At 29.6% G+C, this 20,338-nt stretch overlaps 1 protein-coding gene across 1 annotated transcript in view; it reads right to left on the bottom strand.

Annotated features, from left to right (window-relative positions):
- Window positions 1-322: 322 nt before the first annotated feature.
- Window positions 323-20,338, bottom strand: part of LOC148176836 (uncharacterized) — a 42,848-nt gene continuing 22,832 nt past the window's right edge. The window contains exons 2-4 of the mRNA XM_088033199.1: window positions 11,093-11,209; window positions 10,864-11,029; window positions 323-1,029 (exon numbers count right to left, since the gene is read on the bottom strand). Coding sequence (XP_087889325.1) covers window positions 323-1,029; window positions 10,864-11,029; window positions 11,093-11,113 — 894 coding nt within the window. The 5' untranslated portion in view covers window positions 11,114-11,209. The remainder of the gene's footprint in view (window positions 1,030-10,863; window positions 11,030-11,092; window positions 11,210-20,338) is intronic.

Raw genomic sequence — 20,338 nt, 5'->3', positions numbered from 1 at the left:
CGCCGCAGCGATTAGGTAATACGCGCACAAACGGCACTTGTGGCTACCTTCACTGGATTCGTGAGCAAATTTGGCGAAATTCTTGTTTGCCGAAGACATTCTATTTGTTTTGCCGATGTTAATAAAATAGACTGGACGATGCTTATGTAACTTTCACTTAATTGCGGGTACCTTCACTGCAATATTTTTTCGTTACTGTTAAAAGTATGACATAACGTCTCTAATCAGCTGATGAGAGGATTGAGGATGACCATATCACTGCTAAAGTGAGAGAGTTTATTCAGTCAATTACATAATAAATTAATACAATAAATAATTACAACTACTGTGGAGACACCAAGCCACCGTACGAATTGAATTTGCCACCAAAAGCACTCGCGGGATTTTCTAAAGGAAGATCTGCAATGTTTCCGACCACAACTCTCCTCTCAGCGACATCCACAAGTTTGTTGTGGATCTTCTTCTTCCTGACTACTTTAACAATCTTCTTATGGGCTTCTTCAGGCCGCAGCTTCGATACGAAGAGTTCGGGCTCAAAAAACTGACGCTGAATCTCAAAATGTGGTAACGTGCTAAAATGGTAGTCGACAGGCTGGTGACTCTTAACGATTTCAGAAGTTGGATTTTTGAAAACGTGAGTCACTTCACGGAACGGAAGGAAGTTGAAACCATTTTCACCAAGTTTTTCCGTTTTCCTGCCAAAATTTGCCGAGCGATGGTAGTGGGGCAAACTGTTGAAGATGTAAATCTCCGCTTTTTCGGTCAAGACGGGTTCAACGATTTTCCGGTCGACCTGGCTGACGGAAGAAAATTGGACGCTTCCTTCCTCCGATTGTAACTTTTTAATAAGCAAATCTTGTGCAACCGCTTTGCCTTTTTCTTTAAAAATGATCGCATGGTCGAAGCGTGGTAAAGTGTTGAATATGAAGACTTCGGCTGGTTGAATGGGTTTTTCGTCTTGTTTCTTTGGTTCTGTGTGTTGTTCTATCTTTCTAGAGTTTTCCCAGGTCGATACTGGTCTGTATGGACCTAAAATTGAAAAGAAGTATGTAGTAATACATCTTAACTTTCTCGGATTTCTAATATTAATAATTAAACTTTGTTGATGTGTTTACGTTCAACAAATGTGTTCTTATAAAATTTTAATATGACTCATGCTAAGCGTAATGTGCAATTACTTCACTTTAACATTCAGTCATAATTAGAGTTTTCTAATTTCTAAGTCTCTTTCGGTTGAAAAATCTTGTGAAAGAGTTTAGTTATTTAATTCCAACAGTTTACGACTAATTTATGCATGGAAGATAATCTAATCTCGTTAGTTTATTAATATTTGAATTTTATGTTTTAATATTACGTCATAATTTATAGTGATGATGTACAATTACACTTACAAATAATAACATTTATTATATAATAATGTGACATATACACGTACAGTTTTTATGTGCATTTGCTATTGTGGAAAAGATGTCTATAATTTTAATGATGTCATTAAAAGCACCTGGAAATAATTTATAACCAAATGTTTCTAAAACGACGGAAAATTCTTCAATTCGTTCTATATAATTTGATACCCTTAATTCAAAACGTGTTTCGTAAGAAAATCTAATATTTTGTCCATTTACAAACGTTCATATTGCGTGTCTTAACACACATTTGCCACACTTATATCATAAATAGTTATTATGACATAAAAGTATACTAGTGGCAAAAACTAATTTTCAATGCAGAAATCGCAATAAAGTTGACAGCATTTGTGAGTCTGCGAACCTGTCAATTTTGTGTAGTCTTCAATTCACTTGCGATTACCTACTTCAAATAAATTGCATAATTTACTTTACTTGTTACTTTAGGACTTTCACTACATAATACATACTTACAAAGTATGTGTTCATAAAGACAGTTTCCCATCTTGTAAGAAAAAAATGCAGTTTGTTAATATTTCAGTCTGTTTGCATATTATGAATAGTTCAGAGCATGAAATCTCAAAAATTCAAACTTTAATTGGGTATATTTATTATATGAACAAGGGTTAAAACTTGTTTCAGGGTGAACCTGAATAAAGTGCAATGATTTTAACCACAATATCAGACACCGCTGTAGATAATGATTCCGCAAAAAAAAGTCGAAATTCGAATGGGGCAAAACCCCCTGGATTACCCGTAATTCGACGTAATTCCCAAAGACTGCAAAAACCGTTCGAACAAAGAACGCTCTTATCTTATGTGTTTAACTTTCACTTAATTACGGATTTTAAACGCAAGACAAATTTCAAAAATTAAGTATGACAAAAAATGAATTTAAAATAAAATAAAATAAAAAAAGAACCAATCTTTATTTCGATTGGTTTGTAAGGTGACTTTTGCCGACTCGCTTTGTGAACCAAACTAAAATTTTAATTAGAAACAAAATAATGAAAAAGTTACCTGGAGTTAATAAGAAAAATACCCAAATGCCCTCACCCGTAAACAAAACACTTTTTATAATTTTAGGTTTATCACAACACTTTTAAAGAAACTTTTGGCAATGAATAAAAAATCTAACCCAAACAATTCAAATTTGAACAAATCGGCACTATAAAAACCATATTTCTCTACCACGATTATTGCTAAACTGAGGGGAACTCAAATAAAGGCATTTTTGCCACTTGTTTATTAGCGTTTTTATTCCCATCTTATGAATGGCCTGGACTGGTGGTAAACTTAAACTAGAGCTTAAACTAGTGGCGCACCCAAATTTCTGCAGAAAACTTTAGTTTAAAATTTGGTCATCATGTCAAAAACGACGTTTAATGCCTTTGAGTTATGCATCAATTCAAAGAGCAGCCCAAAATTTATCAACCGGCCGGATATCAGATCAAAAGGTCAAATAGTATTACAATAGAAATAGCGGTAAAAAAAAACAAAAATTCAAAATGTTTCATCGTGTTAGTCGCAATTTTTTTTGCCCAAAAAATCAGCCATTGAATTTTGCATAACTTAGACTGGAATCGCGAGAAAAACGATTTCAAAAATTGCATCTTTCTGTCAAAATTTCGGAAGCTTCAAACCTTTGGCCGTATGACATTTACTCAAAATTTCAAACAGCTCTAATTCAGTTATTTATTGGCGAGACGAAAAAATATAAACTGTTTTGGATTTAGCGTGAAATTCTGCGTAAAATGAGACTCTACTACAAATAAACTAGATATTGACCAAAATACATTCTCAGAAGGTGTTTTGGGGGACATTTTCAAGAAGCTTTTTTAGAGTGAAAACGACGTTTAATACCTTTGCGTTACATTAATCAAAAAAGCAACTCGAGATCGACCAACTACCCGAATCTCAAATTGATTGGTCAAATAGTATACGAATGGCGATCAAAAAAACAAAAATTCAAAAATTTTTATTGTTTGAGTCGCAAAAAAATCTAATTTGGGAAATCTGACAGCGGATGCTAAATAAAAATAGAGCGAGAAAAACTATGGAAAAAACCGTTTCTGTCGTAGTTTCGAAGATATGGAGCAAATAAATTGAAATTGAAATTTAAAATTCATTTTTTAATGGTCATTTTCGTTCTCATTTTCCTGAATTATTTCGATTTTTCACTCTTCATTTTGTGTAAGTTTCGATATTTTCATACTTCGCATTTTTTGGGTTTTTTTTAGTATCGTCCGAATTTTTTCTATTCTTTACATTCTGCCTAATTTCTTTATACACTTTCTAAATTTCTATTTATAAAATTTATAAGTTATATTAGGTACTTTTAGTGGTATTGGAGAAATATAAGTAATAAAAGTAATAAAAGTAATAAGTAATAAAAGAATAAACAAACACTCGCCAATCTGTTGAAAAGTTAGCTCAAAATGGAGAACTGGATGTCACTGAAATTTTATTTTTGGTGTCTTCACATAAACTTTTCTTTTAGTTTCAACGTACAAATAAAAATCTGTAAAATTTGTTTATCTTTTTCAAAAATCTTGTAATTTAGCACACCTAAGAAAGAAACATGTCAAAAGTGACACTGGTTCCAAATTTCGTTCCTGTAGTGTTAAAACTGTTGGAACTACAAATTTGTAATTTTTAGTTTCAACCTAAAATTCAAAATTTCAAAAATTTGTTTGTTTTTTTTTGTAACATTTTCTTATTTGGCAGTTATTTGGCATGTTAATGTTGCAAATTATGGAATATAACAAAAATTTGCAACTTTTGGTTTCACCTCAAAAATAAAACTACAATTTATATGTATTTCTTGTTCTATAGCTTTATAATTTAGTAGACCTGATAAGCGTGTCAAAAGCGACAGAGCTTTGCATTTAATTCTTTATCTTTAAAACTTTTAAAATAGAGTTAAACTAGAATTCAAAGAAATCGCCAAATTTTGGTTTTATCCTACTAATGAAAACTACTTATTAAAAAACTTTATAACTTGGTTTACCTAATAAGAATGTCAACATTGACAAATTCTAAATTGCATTCTTGTAGCGTTGTTTCGGAATTATAGAATTTATTAAAAATTCAAAATTTTGGTTTCATTCCAAAAATAAAAAGACAACAATTTGGTGGCAGTAACCGATAAAAATGGTCATCAATTTTACGAAAAGTATGTGTTTATTACTTTAGAATTACTTTTAATTCTTCAAAAAATATGCGACGTCGTTCAAAAAATAGATTAATTCTTTGTCCAATTTCTCTTTAATTCAGTTATTTGTTGGTGTATGGGAAAAACAAAACAGTTTTAGATTTAGCGTGAAATTCTACGTAAAATGAGCCCCTGTAACATAAATTTTCTTAACAAACAAAACTAGCTATCGACCAAAGTAGATTTTCCAGAAGATGGTTTTGGAGTCATTTTCAAGAAGCTTTTTCGCAGCGAAAATGAAGTTTAAGACATTTGAGTTTACATCAACTTAAGGTCTATTAACTGGTCAAATTTTAGATCGTTAGGTCAAATATTTAGTATACAAGCGGCAATCGAAAACCACAAATTTAAAATTTGTCATCGTTCGATTGTCAAATTTTGTTTACCCAAAAAATCGATCAACTAATTTTGTATATCAGAGAGCGAATTTTAAGCGAGAAAATCGCGAGAAAAATGATTTGAATCAATTTCATTTTCGGAGCGTCGACATTTCTAAAGCTTCAAAATTTTGGCCCTCTAGCGACTACTCGAAATTTAAAACCGAAAAATTAAGAACAGTTTTCGATTCGTAGTAAAGTCTGCGTAAAATGAGCTCCTACAACATAAATTTGCTTAAAAAATTAACTAGATGACGACCAAATTACATTTTTGGAACCAACGAATTTTGAATTTTGGAGAGGCGGATTATAAGTAAAAAAAACGCAAGAAGCATTTTCAGAGCAAAAACGACGTTTGATACCTTTGAGTTATCCATCAATTCACAGAACAGCTCAACCGGCCGGATATCAAATTAAAAAAGGTCAAATAATATACAAATGGCGGACAAAAAAAACACGAAAATTCAAAATGTTTCATCGTGTTAGTCGCAATTTTTTTGCCCAAAAAAATCAGCCATTAAATGTCAAAATTTCGGAGATATGGCGCACCGACATTCAAACCTTTGGCCGTATGACAATTACTCGAAATTTCAAACACCTCTAATTCAGTTATTTATTAACGTAAGGAGAAAATAAAAACTGTTTTGGATTTTGTGTGAAAGTCTGCGTAAAATGAGACTCTACTACAAACAAACTAGATATTGACCAAAATACATTCTCAGAAGGTGTTTTTGGGGGCATTTTCAAGAAGCTTTTTTAAAGTGAAAACGACGTTTAATACCTTTGCGTTACATTAATCAAAAAAGCAATTCGTGATCTATCAACTGTCCGAATCTTAAATAGATTAGTCAAATAGTGTACGAATTGGTATCAAAAAACCAAAAATTCAAAAATTTTTATTGTTTGAGTCGCAAAAAAATCGAATTTTGGAAATCTGACAGCGGATGCAAAGTGAAAATTGTGCAAGAAAAACTATGGAAAAACCGTTTCTGTCGTAGTTTCGAAGAAATGGAGCAAATAAATTGAAACTGAAATTTAAAAATTATTGTTTTTTAATAGTCATTTTCGATCTAATTTTCCTGAATTATTTCGGTTTTTCACTCTTCATTTGTGATATTTTCATATTTTTTGTCTCTTTTTTATTGATTTTTTTTCTATTCTTTACATTCTGTCTATTTTTTTTGTACACTTTCTAAATTCATATTTATAACATTTATAAGTTATATTAGGAACTTTTAGTGGTATTGGAGAAATATAAGTAATAAAAAAATCCAGCAAATCTAAAGGAATTGAAAGAATATAAAGAAAGTCCAATTCACAAAATGATTAAAAATATAAATAATGTGCGTAGAATCCAACATAATTAAATTAGAAGCGAATTGTAAAATTACATAAAATTGAGAAAGCCAGGCCCAATAATTAAAAAAATTCCTCCAAAGTTTACAATAATTGAAAACTGAACATTCTAAACGAACTGACTAAAAAAGCAAGCGAAGCGTCAAAATAAATATAAGAATTTATAAAATAAGATCAAAGAATAAAACCTAAACTTTATAGATAGAAAACAAGAAAAAATCAAGACAATACAGGGAACTGTTTATTATTCAGCGAACAATCGAAAGGCGGAAATATCCATTGAAAATGTGAACGAAGCAGAAGTGAATTTAAAATTCTGTGGTGGGTGTTAGTTACATGATATTTTTTCAAAGCCAACTGCAAATGGAAATTTAATAGAACACACCATGTATATCATTAGGTTAAGGTCATTAAAATTGCGTTGAAGTTTAAAATAGCAGTTGTGGATGGCCAAGGGGTAATTGTTTTGTAAAAATTGTATGTCTAATAAGCGATAAAAGTATAATATACTGCTCATATAATTTTTTATACGTTTTGGTTTAATGTTGTAAATTCAAATGAGTCCACTAAAGTATCAATTTTTCGGACTGCGTTAAACAAAAATAAGTCGGATACAATTACTTCATATGTTTTATAAACAAATTCTAAAAAAAGATTTAATCAATTTTTTGAACGACGTCGCATATTTTTTGAAGAATTAAAAGTAATTTTATAGTATATTAAGTATTAAGAACGATAAGGACACTTTACCGATCGAAGACAATTGTTTGGAGGAGGAGCGCAGCGACGACTCCAATTATTGTCTGAGATCGGTATAGTCCTTAACGTTCGTGATGCTTATAATATTTTTTGCCCGATAGACAAATTTCGATTATTTTTATAAAACTAAAAATGTTACAAATAATTGACATTAATTGTTCTTCATTAATTCCTGAAAAGTCAAAATTTCGGTCTGAGAATGGATATAAATCCTTCTTTTTTAATGACTATTTTTAAATTTTTACTTACCGTTCTAGGACGGTAAGTAAATTTTGTACTTACCGTTTTGTTTATCTTGGTAACCAGTAAACTCAACTTACTGTTCCAACAGCAGGCGCGGTAACTAAGCAAAATTGTTCTATCGTGCAAAAAAGTAATAAGCACATACTTTTCGTAAAATTGATGACCATTTTTATAAAGAAAATTTATTGGATCAATTCTTGGTGTTGACAAATTATCAAAATTAAAATTTATCCCAAACACCAAATTTTCAAAATTTACTGTCACCAAATTGTTTAGTCTTTTTAATTTTGGAATGAAACTAAAATTTTGAATCTTTAATGAATTTTATAATTCCGAAACAACGCTACAAAAACGAAATTTGTAGAATTTGTCAATGTTGACATGCTTATTAGATAAACCAAGTTATAAATTTTTTTAATAAGTAGTTTTCATTAGTAGGATAAAAGCAAAATTTGGCGATTTCTTTGAATTCTAGTATAACTCTATTTTAAAAGTTTCAAAGATAAAGAATGAAATGGCAAAGCTTTGTCGCTTTTGACACGCTTATTAAGTCCACTAAATTAATTATAAAGCTATAGAACAAGAAATACATCTAAATTTTAGTTTTATTTTTGAGGTGAAACCAAAAGTTGCAAATTCTTGCTATATTCCATAATTTCGAAGTTTGCAACGCTATAGTAATAAAATAAAATTTTAGGTTAAAAGTAAAAATTACAAATTTAATAAAATTCCGCAGCTCCGACAGTTTTAACACTACAGGAACGAAATTTGGAACCAGTGTCACTTTTAGCATGTTTCTTATTTGTGCCAAATTACAAGATTTTTGAAAAATATAAACAAATTTTACAGATTTTTATTTGAACGTTGCATCTAAATGAGAAGTTTATGTGAAGACACCAAAAATAAAATTTCAGTGACATCCACTTCTCCATTTTGAGCTAACTTTTCAACAGTTTGGCGAGTGTTTGTTTTTTCTTTTATTACTTATTACTTTTATTACTTTTATTACTTATATTTCTCCAATACCACTAAAAGTTCCAAATATATGTAGGTTATAGGTAACTTATAAATTTTATAAATATGAATTTAGAAAGTGTATAAAAAAATTAGACAGAATGTAAAGAATAGAAAAAATTCGGACGAGACTAAAAAAAACCCAAAAAATGCAAAGTATGAAAATATTAAAACTTACACAAAATGAAGAGTAAAAAATCGAAATAATTCAGGAAAATTAGATCGAAAATGACCATTAAAAAACAAAAAATTTTATATTTCAGTTTCAATTTATTTGCTCCATATCTTCGATACTACGACAGAAACGGTTTTTCCATAGTTTTTCTCGCGCTATTTTTATTTAGCATCCGCTCTCAGATTTCCAAAATTAGATTTTTTTGCGACTCAAACAATAAAAATTTTGAATTTTTGGTTTTTTGATCGCCATTCCTATACTATTTGACTAATCAATTTGAGATTCGGGCAGTTGGTAGATCTCGAGTTGCTTTTTTGATTAATGTAACGCAAAGGTATTAAACGTCGTTTTCACTCCGAAAAAACTTCTTGAAAATGTCCCCAAAAACACCTTATGAAAATGTTTTTTGGTCAATGTCTAGCTTATTTGTAGTAAAGCCTCATTTTACGCAGAATTTCACGTTAAACCCAAAACAGTTTTTATTTTCTTCTTACGTTAATAAATAACTAAATTAGAGGTGTTTGAAATTTCGAGTAATTGTCATACGGCCAAAGATTTGAATGTCAGTGCGCCATATCTCCGAAATTTTGACAGAAAAATGCAGTTTTCGAAATCGTTTTTCTCGCGATTCCAGTCTCAGTTATGCAAAATTCAATGGCTGATTTTTTTGGGCAAAAAAATTGCGACTAACACGATGAAAAATTTTGAATTTTCGTTTTTTTTGTCCGCCATTTGTATACTCTTTGACCTTTTGATCTGATTTCCGGCCGGTTGATAAATTTTGAGCTGCTCTTTGAATTGATGGATAACTCAAAGGTATTAAACGTCGTTTTTGCTCTAAAAATGCTTCTTGCGTTTTTTTTGCTTATATTCCGCCTCTCAGAGATCCAAAAATTCGTTGGTTCCAAAAATGTAATTTGGTTGACATCTAGTTTATTTTTTAAGCAAATTTATGTTATAGGAGCTCATTTTACACAGAATTTTACTACGAATCGAAAACTGTTCTTCATTTTTCCTCATCGCTTTTTGGTAGATCAATTTTTTGGGTAAAAAATTTGACAATCAAAAGATGAAAAATTTTGAATTTGTGGTTTTTCGATTGCCGCTTGTATACTAAATATTTGACCTAACGATCTAAAATTTGGTCACTTGATAGATCTTGAGCTGGTTTTCTTATAGATGTAAACTCAAATGTGTTAAACGTCATTTTCGCTCCGAAAAAGCTTCTTGAAAATGTTATAATTGTAAGTTTTAAACGATAAGATTGCCGAAAAGGCAGGATTTCAATCATTTCAATGATTATTAAATTAGCTTTCCAAAACATTGAGTAATATTAATAAAAATAAGGATTTACTTTTACTTACCAATTTATAAGCAAATCCTTAGTTCTATATTAATAAAAATTTGATCAAGTACTTATGAAAAAGATTTTACTTATACAGGTGTCCCAGAACTCGCGCCCCAGAGAGAAAAGGCTTATGGAGGCAGATAGATAGATAGATAGATAGATAGGTTGATTTTAAAAAAACGGCAGGCGTTGTCGAATTTTTATTTATGAACCGATTTCAAAAATTTAACAACAAATTAAATGGTTTTTAATTTACTATAAACTGATGATTTTAGAATTTTTCTAAATGATATTAATTTTCTTGATTCGGAAATGTGTAATACGTTCAACTTTTAACAAAAAAATATTAAAAAAAATATCAAAAATAAAAAAAAATAGACAATACAAGTTAATAAAATCTAGGTGCGTTTTTTGCATCGATAAAATCTTTCCAAGAATAGAATGCGTTCCTAAACGAATAAATAATTCTGTGGGATTAAAAACCACAAACGTTAATAAAACGTTCAAAAGTCCACTTTTTCAACACAAATTTTTTCCAAAATTTATCTAAAATTTGTTAACTAGTGTCATCAAACTTGACAGAGAATTTAGCGAATTATTTTGGCAAACAAATTTCTATTAAAAGATTAATTTCAATTATTGCAAGAGTGATACATTTGAAGGACCGAAATAGACATGAAACCATTAATACCTATAAAATTATTCAAAATACAGTCTGAACAATTTTAAGTATTTAACTGATTTCTTAATTAATTCATTAATTTCCTTAATTAATGTTTATGTGACTGTAATAAGTATAATATTTCTGATTTCGAGCGCGAAATTGTAAAAAACTCAAAATCAATTTACGTTTAGCCTCTAATATACAAATAATAATAATAATTTATGCTTTAAACTGAAAACATGATGCCAAATCATTGACGTCAATGCGTATCGTAATAATTCGCCTTATAATTAAAATAATTACATACCTGATTTCGGTTTCGAACGATAAATTGCATAATCGTCGTAATAAGCATTACCACCAGCAAAATGACTCAAGAAAAATGGGTTAGAAGTAAATCTCGAAACTAAACTTCTTTTCACTTTTCCTGATTGAAAACTTCTGGCTCCCACTACCATCACAAAAAGAAAAATCTGTAAATACAGATAAATTATTACTTAGTTTTTATTGCCTATTGCATCAATAAACAAACTTACGAAATTTTTCATCGTCTTCATTTTACAGTCACTTCACGATAGATTGTGCACAAATGACTGAAATCCGGTGGTTGGCCAATAACCAAATTTCACTGCGTTTCCCCAAAAGGCACATTCCTTTAATCATACAGTTCAATTCATCTACTCATTAGACAACGTCATTTGGAAAATTTAGTCATCACTTTCCAATAAACAATCTTATTAGGTAATGTGCGGCTACTCATGTTGTAATTAGGAATGTTGATTGAGATTAATAAATTTTTCTGTTTAGGCATGTGTGGCTCGGTAATAATTTCTTGAAACAGTTTGTTCAATGATTGATGCCGATTTTTATCGTGTGTCCTTAGTTGGTCTAAACGAGTGAAAAGTAAGAGTAAAAATGTTTGTTGTAATCATCTTTTGAAAGTATATGAACTTTCCAATCAGTTCGGATCGTATTTGGCGAATTTATGACAAGGTCGGGACTAGAATATTACTCACGCATGGTTTTCTACAAAATTTTGAGAAAAAAAAATTGTGCAAAAGCATTACATTTCGCTAAAATTTTACGTAATTAGATACACTTATTAATGACCCACCAAACTTTATTGTTTAAATTTAAAACTATCCAATTTGGGGTTTAGATAAAATTTTCGATTTCAGGTTTTCTCCAAATCAAAAATTAAAGTAATAAGCCAGTTTCATAATCACCGCTTAAAGCCGGCTTTAACTAAAGTTTTGTTTTAAAGTATTGTTACAACAATGTTTGTTTCTATAGCAAAATATCACTTTAAATTTTAAAGGAACATAAAATAGTATATTAAAACACCGAGTTTCATAAGGCAATTTTTTAGGCACGAATCCAAGTTTATAAAACGAGCGGCAAAGAGGTTTTTATATTATTTTTCGTAATTTGTTGTTGTAACAGAGCTATTTTTGCTATTTTTGCATTCGTTTTCAGTGCTAGAATATCCATTTCGATACGGAATGTTAGAATAGCTTTGTTTCTATAGCAACTTGGGAATGTTTAAAATACAAATTAGGAAAATGAATATAAAACTCGCCCTAAGACAACCAAATTTTATTGTTTAAACATTCAAACTGTCACACGTTTTGAGCTCGTCTTTAAAATGATGAAATTTAATTAAGTACATATTTTAAGTCTTAAATAAATGTTTTAATAGAAAATTTTAAAATTTGTAATTGTGTGAGAAATGGAAACTTTTTGCTCTATTCCATAATTTACCACACTCTAAACTGCGTTCAAAATGTTAAATTTACCAAAGATCATTTTTTAGCCTGAGATATGACTAGCGTTTAAAATTTAATAATACTCCTAGAATATGTATTATTTGGGTTATTCTAAAATACACCATTGACTTAAAATTTTGAAATTTTATGCTCTTAATAAACTCCTTTAAGGAAATCCTAAAAAACATTGGCCAAGAAATTAAAAAAAAAGTGTATTGGAGAAGAAACTAGACATTTGTCTAGTGAAATAAGCTTTCTGATTCCTAATCTGAAGTCACTTTTCCACTGTCAGGTCCGGATTCAAAGATATTCTTAAAAAATATTTTTTTAGGTTTACTGTACAAAAATTCATTTTCTTCATTTTTTCTTGAAAACTTGTAAAGACATGGGATTACTCGACAATGTTTTGAAAAGCTAATTTTACAAACTTTCCAAACACCTATAAAACTCATTATTAGGGTAAGAACTTTCTATGATATTTTTGAAAAACTGAACTTTGTTTTGAGCTGATTTAGTGAATTTAAATGTAATTTAGAATACATATAAGAGATTAAGATCTTGCCTTTTAGACGCGCAGACAAATGCATTGATATATCTTATTGTTTAAAAATTACAGAACAAAAAACATTGAAAAGTTTAAAAAAAAATTAAAACATTTTCTACTTTTAGTTAGAAATCCGCTTATTTCGATGCTAATCAACGATTTCTCGCTGATTCTCGCCGTTTTCTGGCTTGAATTTGCAAAGAAAAGTTCGAAATTTACAAAACCACTAATTTTTATCAAGGTTCAACAGCTGAATCGTGAGAAAACAGCAGAAATCTGCACGAAATCATCAAAATTCTTAACCGACAAATAAAAATTTGTAAGTTTTTTTTGTACTGAAAAAGTTTGTAATTAGCCACACCAATGAAGCATGTCAAAAATGACACTGGCTCCAAAACTCATTCATTTAGTGTTAAAACTATCGGAGCTACGTAATTTAATAAAATTTGCAGTTTTTAGCTTCATCTTAAAGTCCAACATGTTTAAAATTTTTCTTTCTTGTTGCAAAATTTTGAAATTTGGCAGATCTAATAATAAGCATGTCAAAATTGACAAGTCCTTCAAATTTCATTCTTGTAGCGTTGGAAATTTCGGAGTTATGAAATTTAATAAAAAACTTAATTGCTGTAAAATTTTCTAATTTAGCATACTTAAAACAATAAGAATAATAGAGAATAATAAGTAACTTTATTATTTTTTGGTTCAAAACTGTCGGATTTTTGAAGTTTAATAAAAAAAAATATTGTTTTGGTACCAAAAAAATTAATTTTATTTACTTTTAAAATTGAAACTCTAATTAATCGTTGTAAGGCCAAAACGTATAGATTCAAAAAAAGACTAATTTTTTATTTTGAGTTTGAAAACTGATTGAAAATTGAAAAATCTTATTTGTTTTAAAATTTTGTATTCTCAGTTACTCAGGAAACGCCTCTATACCTAATAATAAATATTCCAAATTTCATTCCATTAGTTTTTAAACAAAAATTTTGATATTTGGAGTTCGTATTATAAATAAATAATTCTAATTATTACTTTTTGTTGTAAGAATCTGTAATTTGATAAAATCAATAAACATCTCTAAAAACTGAAACAAGGATGGAAAATTGCATTGCTTATTGTAAAACTGATCCACTTACATAATCTACCAATAGAAAATTTTGGTTTTGAGTTTGTCGCACCTGAAAAATTCGACAACTCCTTTTTTTATCTAAAATTGTGGGATTAAAACACTCAATAACTGTTTCTAAAAAGAAACAAGTAAGTACATCAAATTTTGTTGCTTTAATGACAAAACTGTCGCATTTATAAAATTCAATGAAAAATTTTGAATTTTAAATTTCCATTTAAAATTAATAATTCTAAAATTCGTACTTTTTATTTCAAAATTTCATTATTATTTGCTGATTTGTTATAAGTGGCAAAATTATGGTATTTGTTTATATTAATTCGTGTTTTAATAAGTTTCACTTCTTTTTGTGCTACCAGAATGTGATTCTACCTACATTTTAATACGTGATTTGTTTAAAATAATAATAATAAACGTACCATTGACCAACTTTTGTTTCTTATTGCTAGATATCTGAATACAAATTTTTAAATTATATTAATTATGCCGTATTTATGATATTTGCAAATAGGTATATTACTACTACTCATTAAATATTTGCATTCTATACAAATTTTTAGCTATTATTGCTATTAAAATATATTCAAGTAATTTATGTCTGTTTACACCACACAGTTTACGTGATGTTTAATTAATTACTTAAAAACAATTGTACCAAGAAGACGGAATTACATTTGGAAACAACATAACCTCATTCAAAGTTTACAGGCATCGCAACGGTAATAGACCTTTGTCGCTGCCAAATTATTTTGAAACAAATTGTAGTCTATGCATTACTGTCATTTTGACATGTTTGAAAATTTAATTTCATGTTATGAAACCCAATCAACTTTATCAATAATACAAATTAGGTTAGAAATGCGTCAAGGGTGCTTTACACTTTATGACTCTCAAATGAGTAAAAATTGCCCAACCGAACCACCCAAGATTGATGTTCCGAATTTTGAAGCCGTTTTTTTTATAAAGATTTAATGGTCTGAAAAGTTGTATCTAAGTATTATTTTTGATAAAGTTAGGAACATTTAAACTTTTTTGCGGCGAATCAGAAAAATGCATTTTTCTTGCAAACTACAAAAGATACAAAAAAAAACTTTTATTGACCTATTCACCATAGATACATCTATAAAATGAGTAATTTATTAAATTAAATTAAACAATAAAAAATATATTTTTTCTGAAAAAAAAAAATTTAAAAACAAAAAAAAATAAAAACTTAATAAACTTCTCGTATGTTTAGCCAAAAAATTAAAGTGCAACTTATTCTACGTTGTATTGTGTAAAAGATTAAAAAAAACATTTCTTGGCTGTTCATAAATAAAAAATTTATACCCATTTTATTTGAGGCGAGTCGATTTTATTGTTTATTGCAGTTTTTTATTTATTTAAAAATTGGTCGCAAAAGTCGACGATTAGTCTATACATTTATAATTTTGCGTTAATTAATGTATGTGAAAAACAAATTATTGTTTGCTGTTTGGTTTGGACTAAAAATGTTACGTGGCCTTAAGGCAAGAAGACTAAATATTTGTTACCGAGTAAAAGCAATAAAAAATACGAATAAATCATGAGTAAAAAGTGTTCAAATGTATGCATTTCTAATTCAGCAGAAATGGATTTGCTTGACTTTTGCACAAAACCCCCTTATAATGTGCCAACACTTTCACAAGTTCCTTTATTCATTGGCGGTGGCGAAAAAATTCCATTTTGCTGATATTCAAAAAATCTTTTTCGCGATATAGCAAGTTGACTTTATTTTATACTTGGATTCAGCCCCATCAAAAAAATAAAACAGTTTTTAATAGCAGCAGAACCATTACTTTTTCATACAGGTGTCCGGAAAGTGGCGCACCACCTTAAAAGGGGGTAATTGTGTGGTCCCCCAGAGTACCAAAAAAATGTATAAAAAAAATCCAGACTCTGTTTTCGCAGGAGGACCGAAAGAAAATTTGGAAAATGGCAACATTGCAGAACTGTACTCCCCATAATTTAATCGATCCACACTGATCGAGATTGTTGATTCAAAAATCTTGTTTACAGTTTTCAAGCATTTCTTAAAAGATTTTTCCGATTTTCCATGCCTTTGCGCAAAATGTCCTCTAGGTAACAAATTTATTTGAACGTAAAATTATTGCACAGAAATCGTTAATTTGCCTTTTCAATCCATCATATCTCGAAAAATGAGACGGATTTTTTTAACATTTTTCCGGTGATCTATGGCATTGTCCGATGATACAGTTTCACGGTGGTGCGCGACTTTCCGGGCATCCTGTATATTGAACTAATGTGCTGTTATACAGCATACATTTTGGGTCATAGAATTTGAGACAGAATTTTTACGTTAAGTCAAGAAACATAGTGTGAATGTCATCATAAGATTAATTTCAAAACTTCAAAGTTGACTTTTTATGGAAATCTAAAGACTATTTCACATTTGACTGTTAACATTGTTCAAAACTATACCTAGATCGTCCAATCTTTCTAAATTAGTGTCTTATTACTTGTTATTTTGAAATTATACATATAATTATATGATTAGTTATTGATTTTCAAAAATTATTCAAATAAATGGATGCCTTTGTTTCTTCCTTTTAAAGTTGCCCCAACTAAGAAGAAATATCTCTCATTAATAAGAAATTGAAGTAATTAACATTTAACTACGACTTTGTCCAATTGATGGTTACTACTACATAAGTAAAGTAATAATAATAATGCTTCGGTGATGTATTATTCTTTGGCTAATGACGTCATTACGGAGGCCACATTACGACTTTAATTTTACAGAGTAATTGGTCATTTGCATTTTCAATTTCGGTGTTTTAAGAGCCTCATTAAAGCATTGTCTTTTCAGTTGGTTATTGTAAAGCCACTTGTCACAGTCAGTTTGTGTCACTAAAGAAACGAACTTTTACCAACTTAACCTTTCTAGTAAAATTGCCTTAAGTAGAAGGTATCAACTTTTTACAATTATTTGAGTGCTAACTGATTTATTTCTTAGAGTTAGGTCCACAATGTCAAGAATTGGATGATTTGAATGATGACCTGAATAAACCAAAATTATTTGTATACAGGGTGTCCCAGAACTCATGACCTAGAGAAAAAAGGCTTATGGAGGCAACAATTCTGAATACAAATTAAAAAATATATATTTTTGCTCAAAAAACAATCAAGTCGGTAACTTTGGACACATACTATCACTCATTGGTCAGAGGAACATTACACTCTCGTTGCCTAGGATATTTTCCTCCGTCTCTAGAATAAGCTGCTGGGATTGGTTGTCAATTTTTCATCCTTTCTCGAATACTATTAAACTTAATTAATTTTTGTTTTAAAATTTACCATCTGTATTGCTGTCGGCACTTTCCCTTGCTCTATGGGTCATGAATTCTGAGACACCTGTATATACAGGGTCCGGCAACACTTGTATCCATCCCTAAATTCGTTTTTTATTTTAAAGATAAAATTTGGAAAATTTGCATACGCTTGTAGTTGACAAAGCTCTACAAGCTGACGCAGAAATTGGATTTTTTATCACTGATAGTTTTGGCGTCGCGACTTTTTTGTTTGTGAAATCAAGATTTCAAACGGTTTTTAAAACTTTTTTGACACTTTTTTGTCTGAAACTCCTAAATTGGTACTTAGTTTAGAAGTTGCATGGCAAAGAATATAATAATTTTTAGAAAAAAAATCACATTTTGTTAACTCTCAAAAAAATTTTGAAAATTTTTAACTTAATTGTAGTTTTTTGATAAATCTCGCGTATCTAAATGATTTAACTAGTCAGAATGGAAGATCATAGATAGAAATTATCATGCAGCAATTGTTAAAAAGTTGGTCGAATTTTTTAATCTTTAAGGATCAGTTTCATAATATAAACCTTTAAATAAAAGCCCTTTAAAATATTGTCATAAGTAATATAACGAGTGGGCTCGAAATTTCCCACAATTTCGAGCTCCCGAGTTATATTCGTCATGAGAATTCAACGAAATGACAAGCAACTGACGTGGAATTGTCACTCTCGCGTGGTATTTCCGCTGAAAATTTCACTAGTGGAAATTTCCAAAAAAAGTTTGCTCTGATTGGTTTATTTGAAAAAATAAATGTCTCTTATTGGTCGACTCTATGGTGAGTTGAATTCTCACAACAATCTGTTTCTATAGCAAAAACTCACTTTAAATTTTAAAGGGACTTTAGAATTATTATGAAACTGAAATTTAATGAAGTTTTTGTATTAATTTAAATAATTTTTTCGTCCCCAGATAGAATTTTCGTAAAATTGATAATTTTTATCTAGCTAGTTTTTTAGAGAGAGGTGAATCCTAAAATTTTAATTTTTCATTAAGTTCCATAATTCCGAAATTCCGTAGCTCCGACAGTTTTAAACCTAAAAAAGCAAAATTTGGAAGCATTGTTACTTTTGACATGCTTCTTAGGTGTACCAAATTACAAACTTTTTGAATAAAAAATACAAAATTTACAAATTTTTATTTGTAGGATAAAACCTGAATTTGAAAATTTTTATTGAATTTCATAACATTGGCACTTTTGAAGCTAAAAGAATAAAATTTGAAGGCTCTGTCACTTTTAATATGCTTATTCGGTCTATCAAATTATCAAACCTTAGTTTTATTTTTGGAGTGAAACCAAAAGTTGCAAATTTTTGTTAAATTCCATAATTCCCACATTTACAACGCTACAAAAAGAAAATTTGGAGAATTTGTCAATTTTGACATGCTTATTATGTCTACCAAATTTCAAAATTTTACAACAAGAAATACAAGTTGTATAAATTTAGAATTTTAGGATCAAACCAAAAATTGCAAATTCCGTAGCTCTGACAGTTTTAACATTAAAGAGACGAAATTTCGAAGCATTGTCACTTTTGACATGTTTTTTAGGTGTACCAAAAATCAAGATTTTTGATAAAAAAAACAACATTTACAAATTTTTATTTGTTAGTTGAAACTAACAAAAGTTGAAGATACAAAAATAAAATTTCACGACTCATTGTGTTTCCCAAAAATAGCAAAATTAGCTAAGCTGATTTTCCAAAACACTGTTGAGCAATTCCATAAATTTCCATAAATTTGTTTTCAAGAAAAAGTGAAGAAAATAAATTTTTGTGTAATATCTCTGAATCCGGACCTGATAAAGCAAAACGGACTTCAGATTTGGAATCAGCAAACCAATCCATTATAGAAATGACTTTCCACATCTTCAGTGCAAATTTTAGGGTTATTTGTGTTCAATACAAAAATTGCAGCCACTTTTAAACTATAAGTAGCACTTTAAATGCGCTTTAAATTTAAAGTTTATGGATGTAATTTACGTCCATTATTTAGTTGATTTCCTGATTTCACTTAGGCTCAGCACAGGTGACAGTGGCATCATTCATTATTTTGATTTTTAATTTTTTCCAGGAAGCTTTTGGTATACCCTTTCATTTCTCTATTTGACTACGCTTTGATGTATTTTGTTCTTCTATTCCTTTCTTTTACCGTTTATCTAAATTGCATGGACTACTAATTTTACAAAAAAATGAAGCAACATATTTCAACGCCGCACTGAGGTGTGAATCGGAATCACACCTAACACGTTAGAACTACTGTTTTTTATCTTCAGAAGATGTGCGGGCAACAGGTTTGTCGGCTAGTGTGAAAGTAATAAAAAGTCATTCTTCGAATTCCATGTCTCACTTAGGTAATGTTACTTGTATTTATAAGAAAAAAGTGGACGATACAAGAAAAACGACTTGGACTAAGCTTGTTTGTGATTTTTCCCACGACCTCTTATAGAAAGCATTCTGTTCTTTGGAATCATCTTGATCGGAAACTAAGAGATATCAAGATTTCACATAACTTGATATTGTTTTAATGCACTGGACAAAATAGAACAGTTTCCGCGCTGGTAACGAAATATACCTACTTTTTAATACACTGTTCGTTAATTCATAGTTTTGCGGACGCATTTAAATCCGCCAAATGCCACTTTATCGGACTAGTATGTACTTTTGATACATATTATCGGATATCTTTAATTTTTGCGTATTTATTAGTTTACTTTTCATCTGTATTTGCATTTGATGTCGCTTTTTGTTCCCGCATTAAAACACTCCCACAATTGCATTGTTAGCCATAAAAGAATAACCATTATATACATTATGTTACAATGTTTTATTATAGCTGAAACCTAAAATCAAGTTTAATAGTTGTTAATACTATTTGACAAACTAATCATTAATCATTGGTGCAATACTTTAACCTCTTGACATTTGTCCTACTCTGTCAAGGATACACGAGATACACACGCGAAAGAAAACTTCCCATAAGTTACGCCACTGGCCACACCT

Source organism: Gnatocerus cornutus, chromosome 3 (genome assembly GCF_029298725.1).
Source record: "Gnatocerus cornutus isolate USDA-ARS CGAHR chromosome 3, icGnaCorn1.1, whole genome shotgun sequence".
NCBI lineage: Eukaryota > Metazoa > Arthropoda > Insecta > Coleoptera > Tenebrionidae > Gnatocerus > Gnatocerus cornutus.
This window is presented reverse-complemented; position numbering and strand designations above follow the sequence as displayed.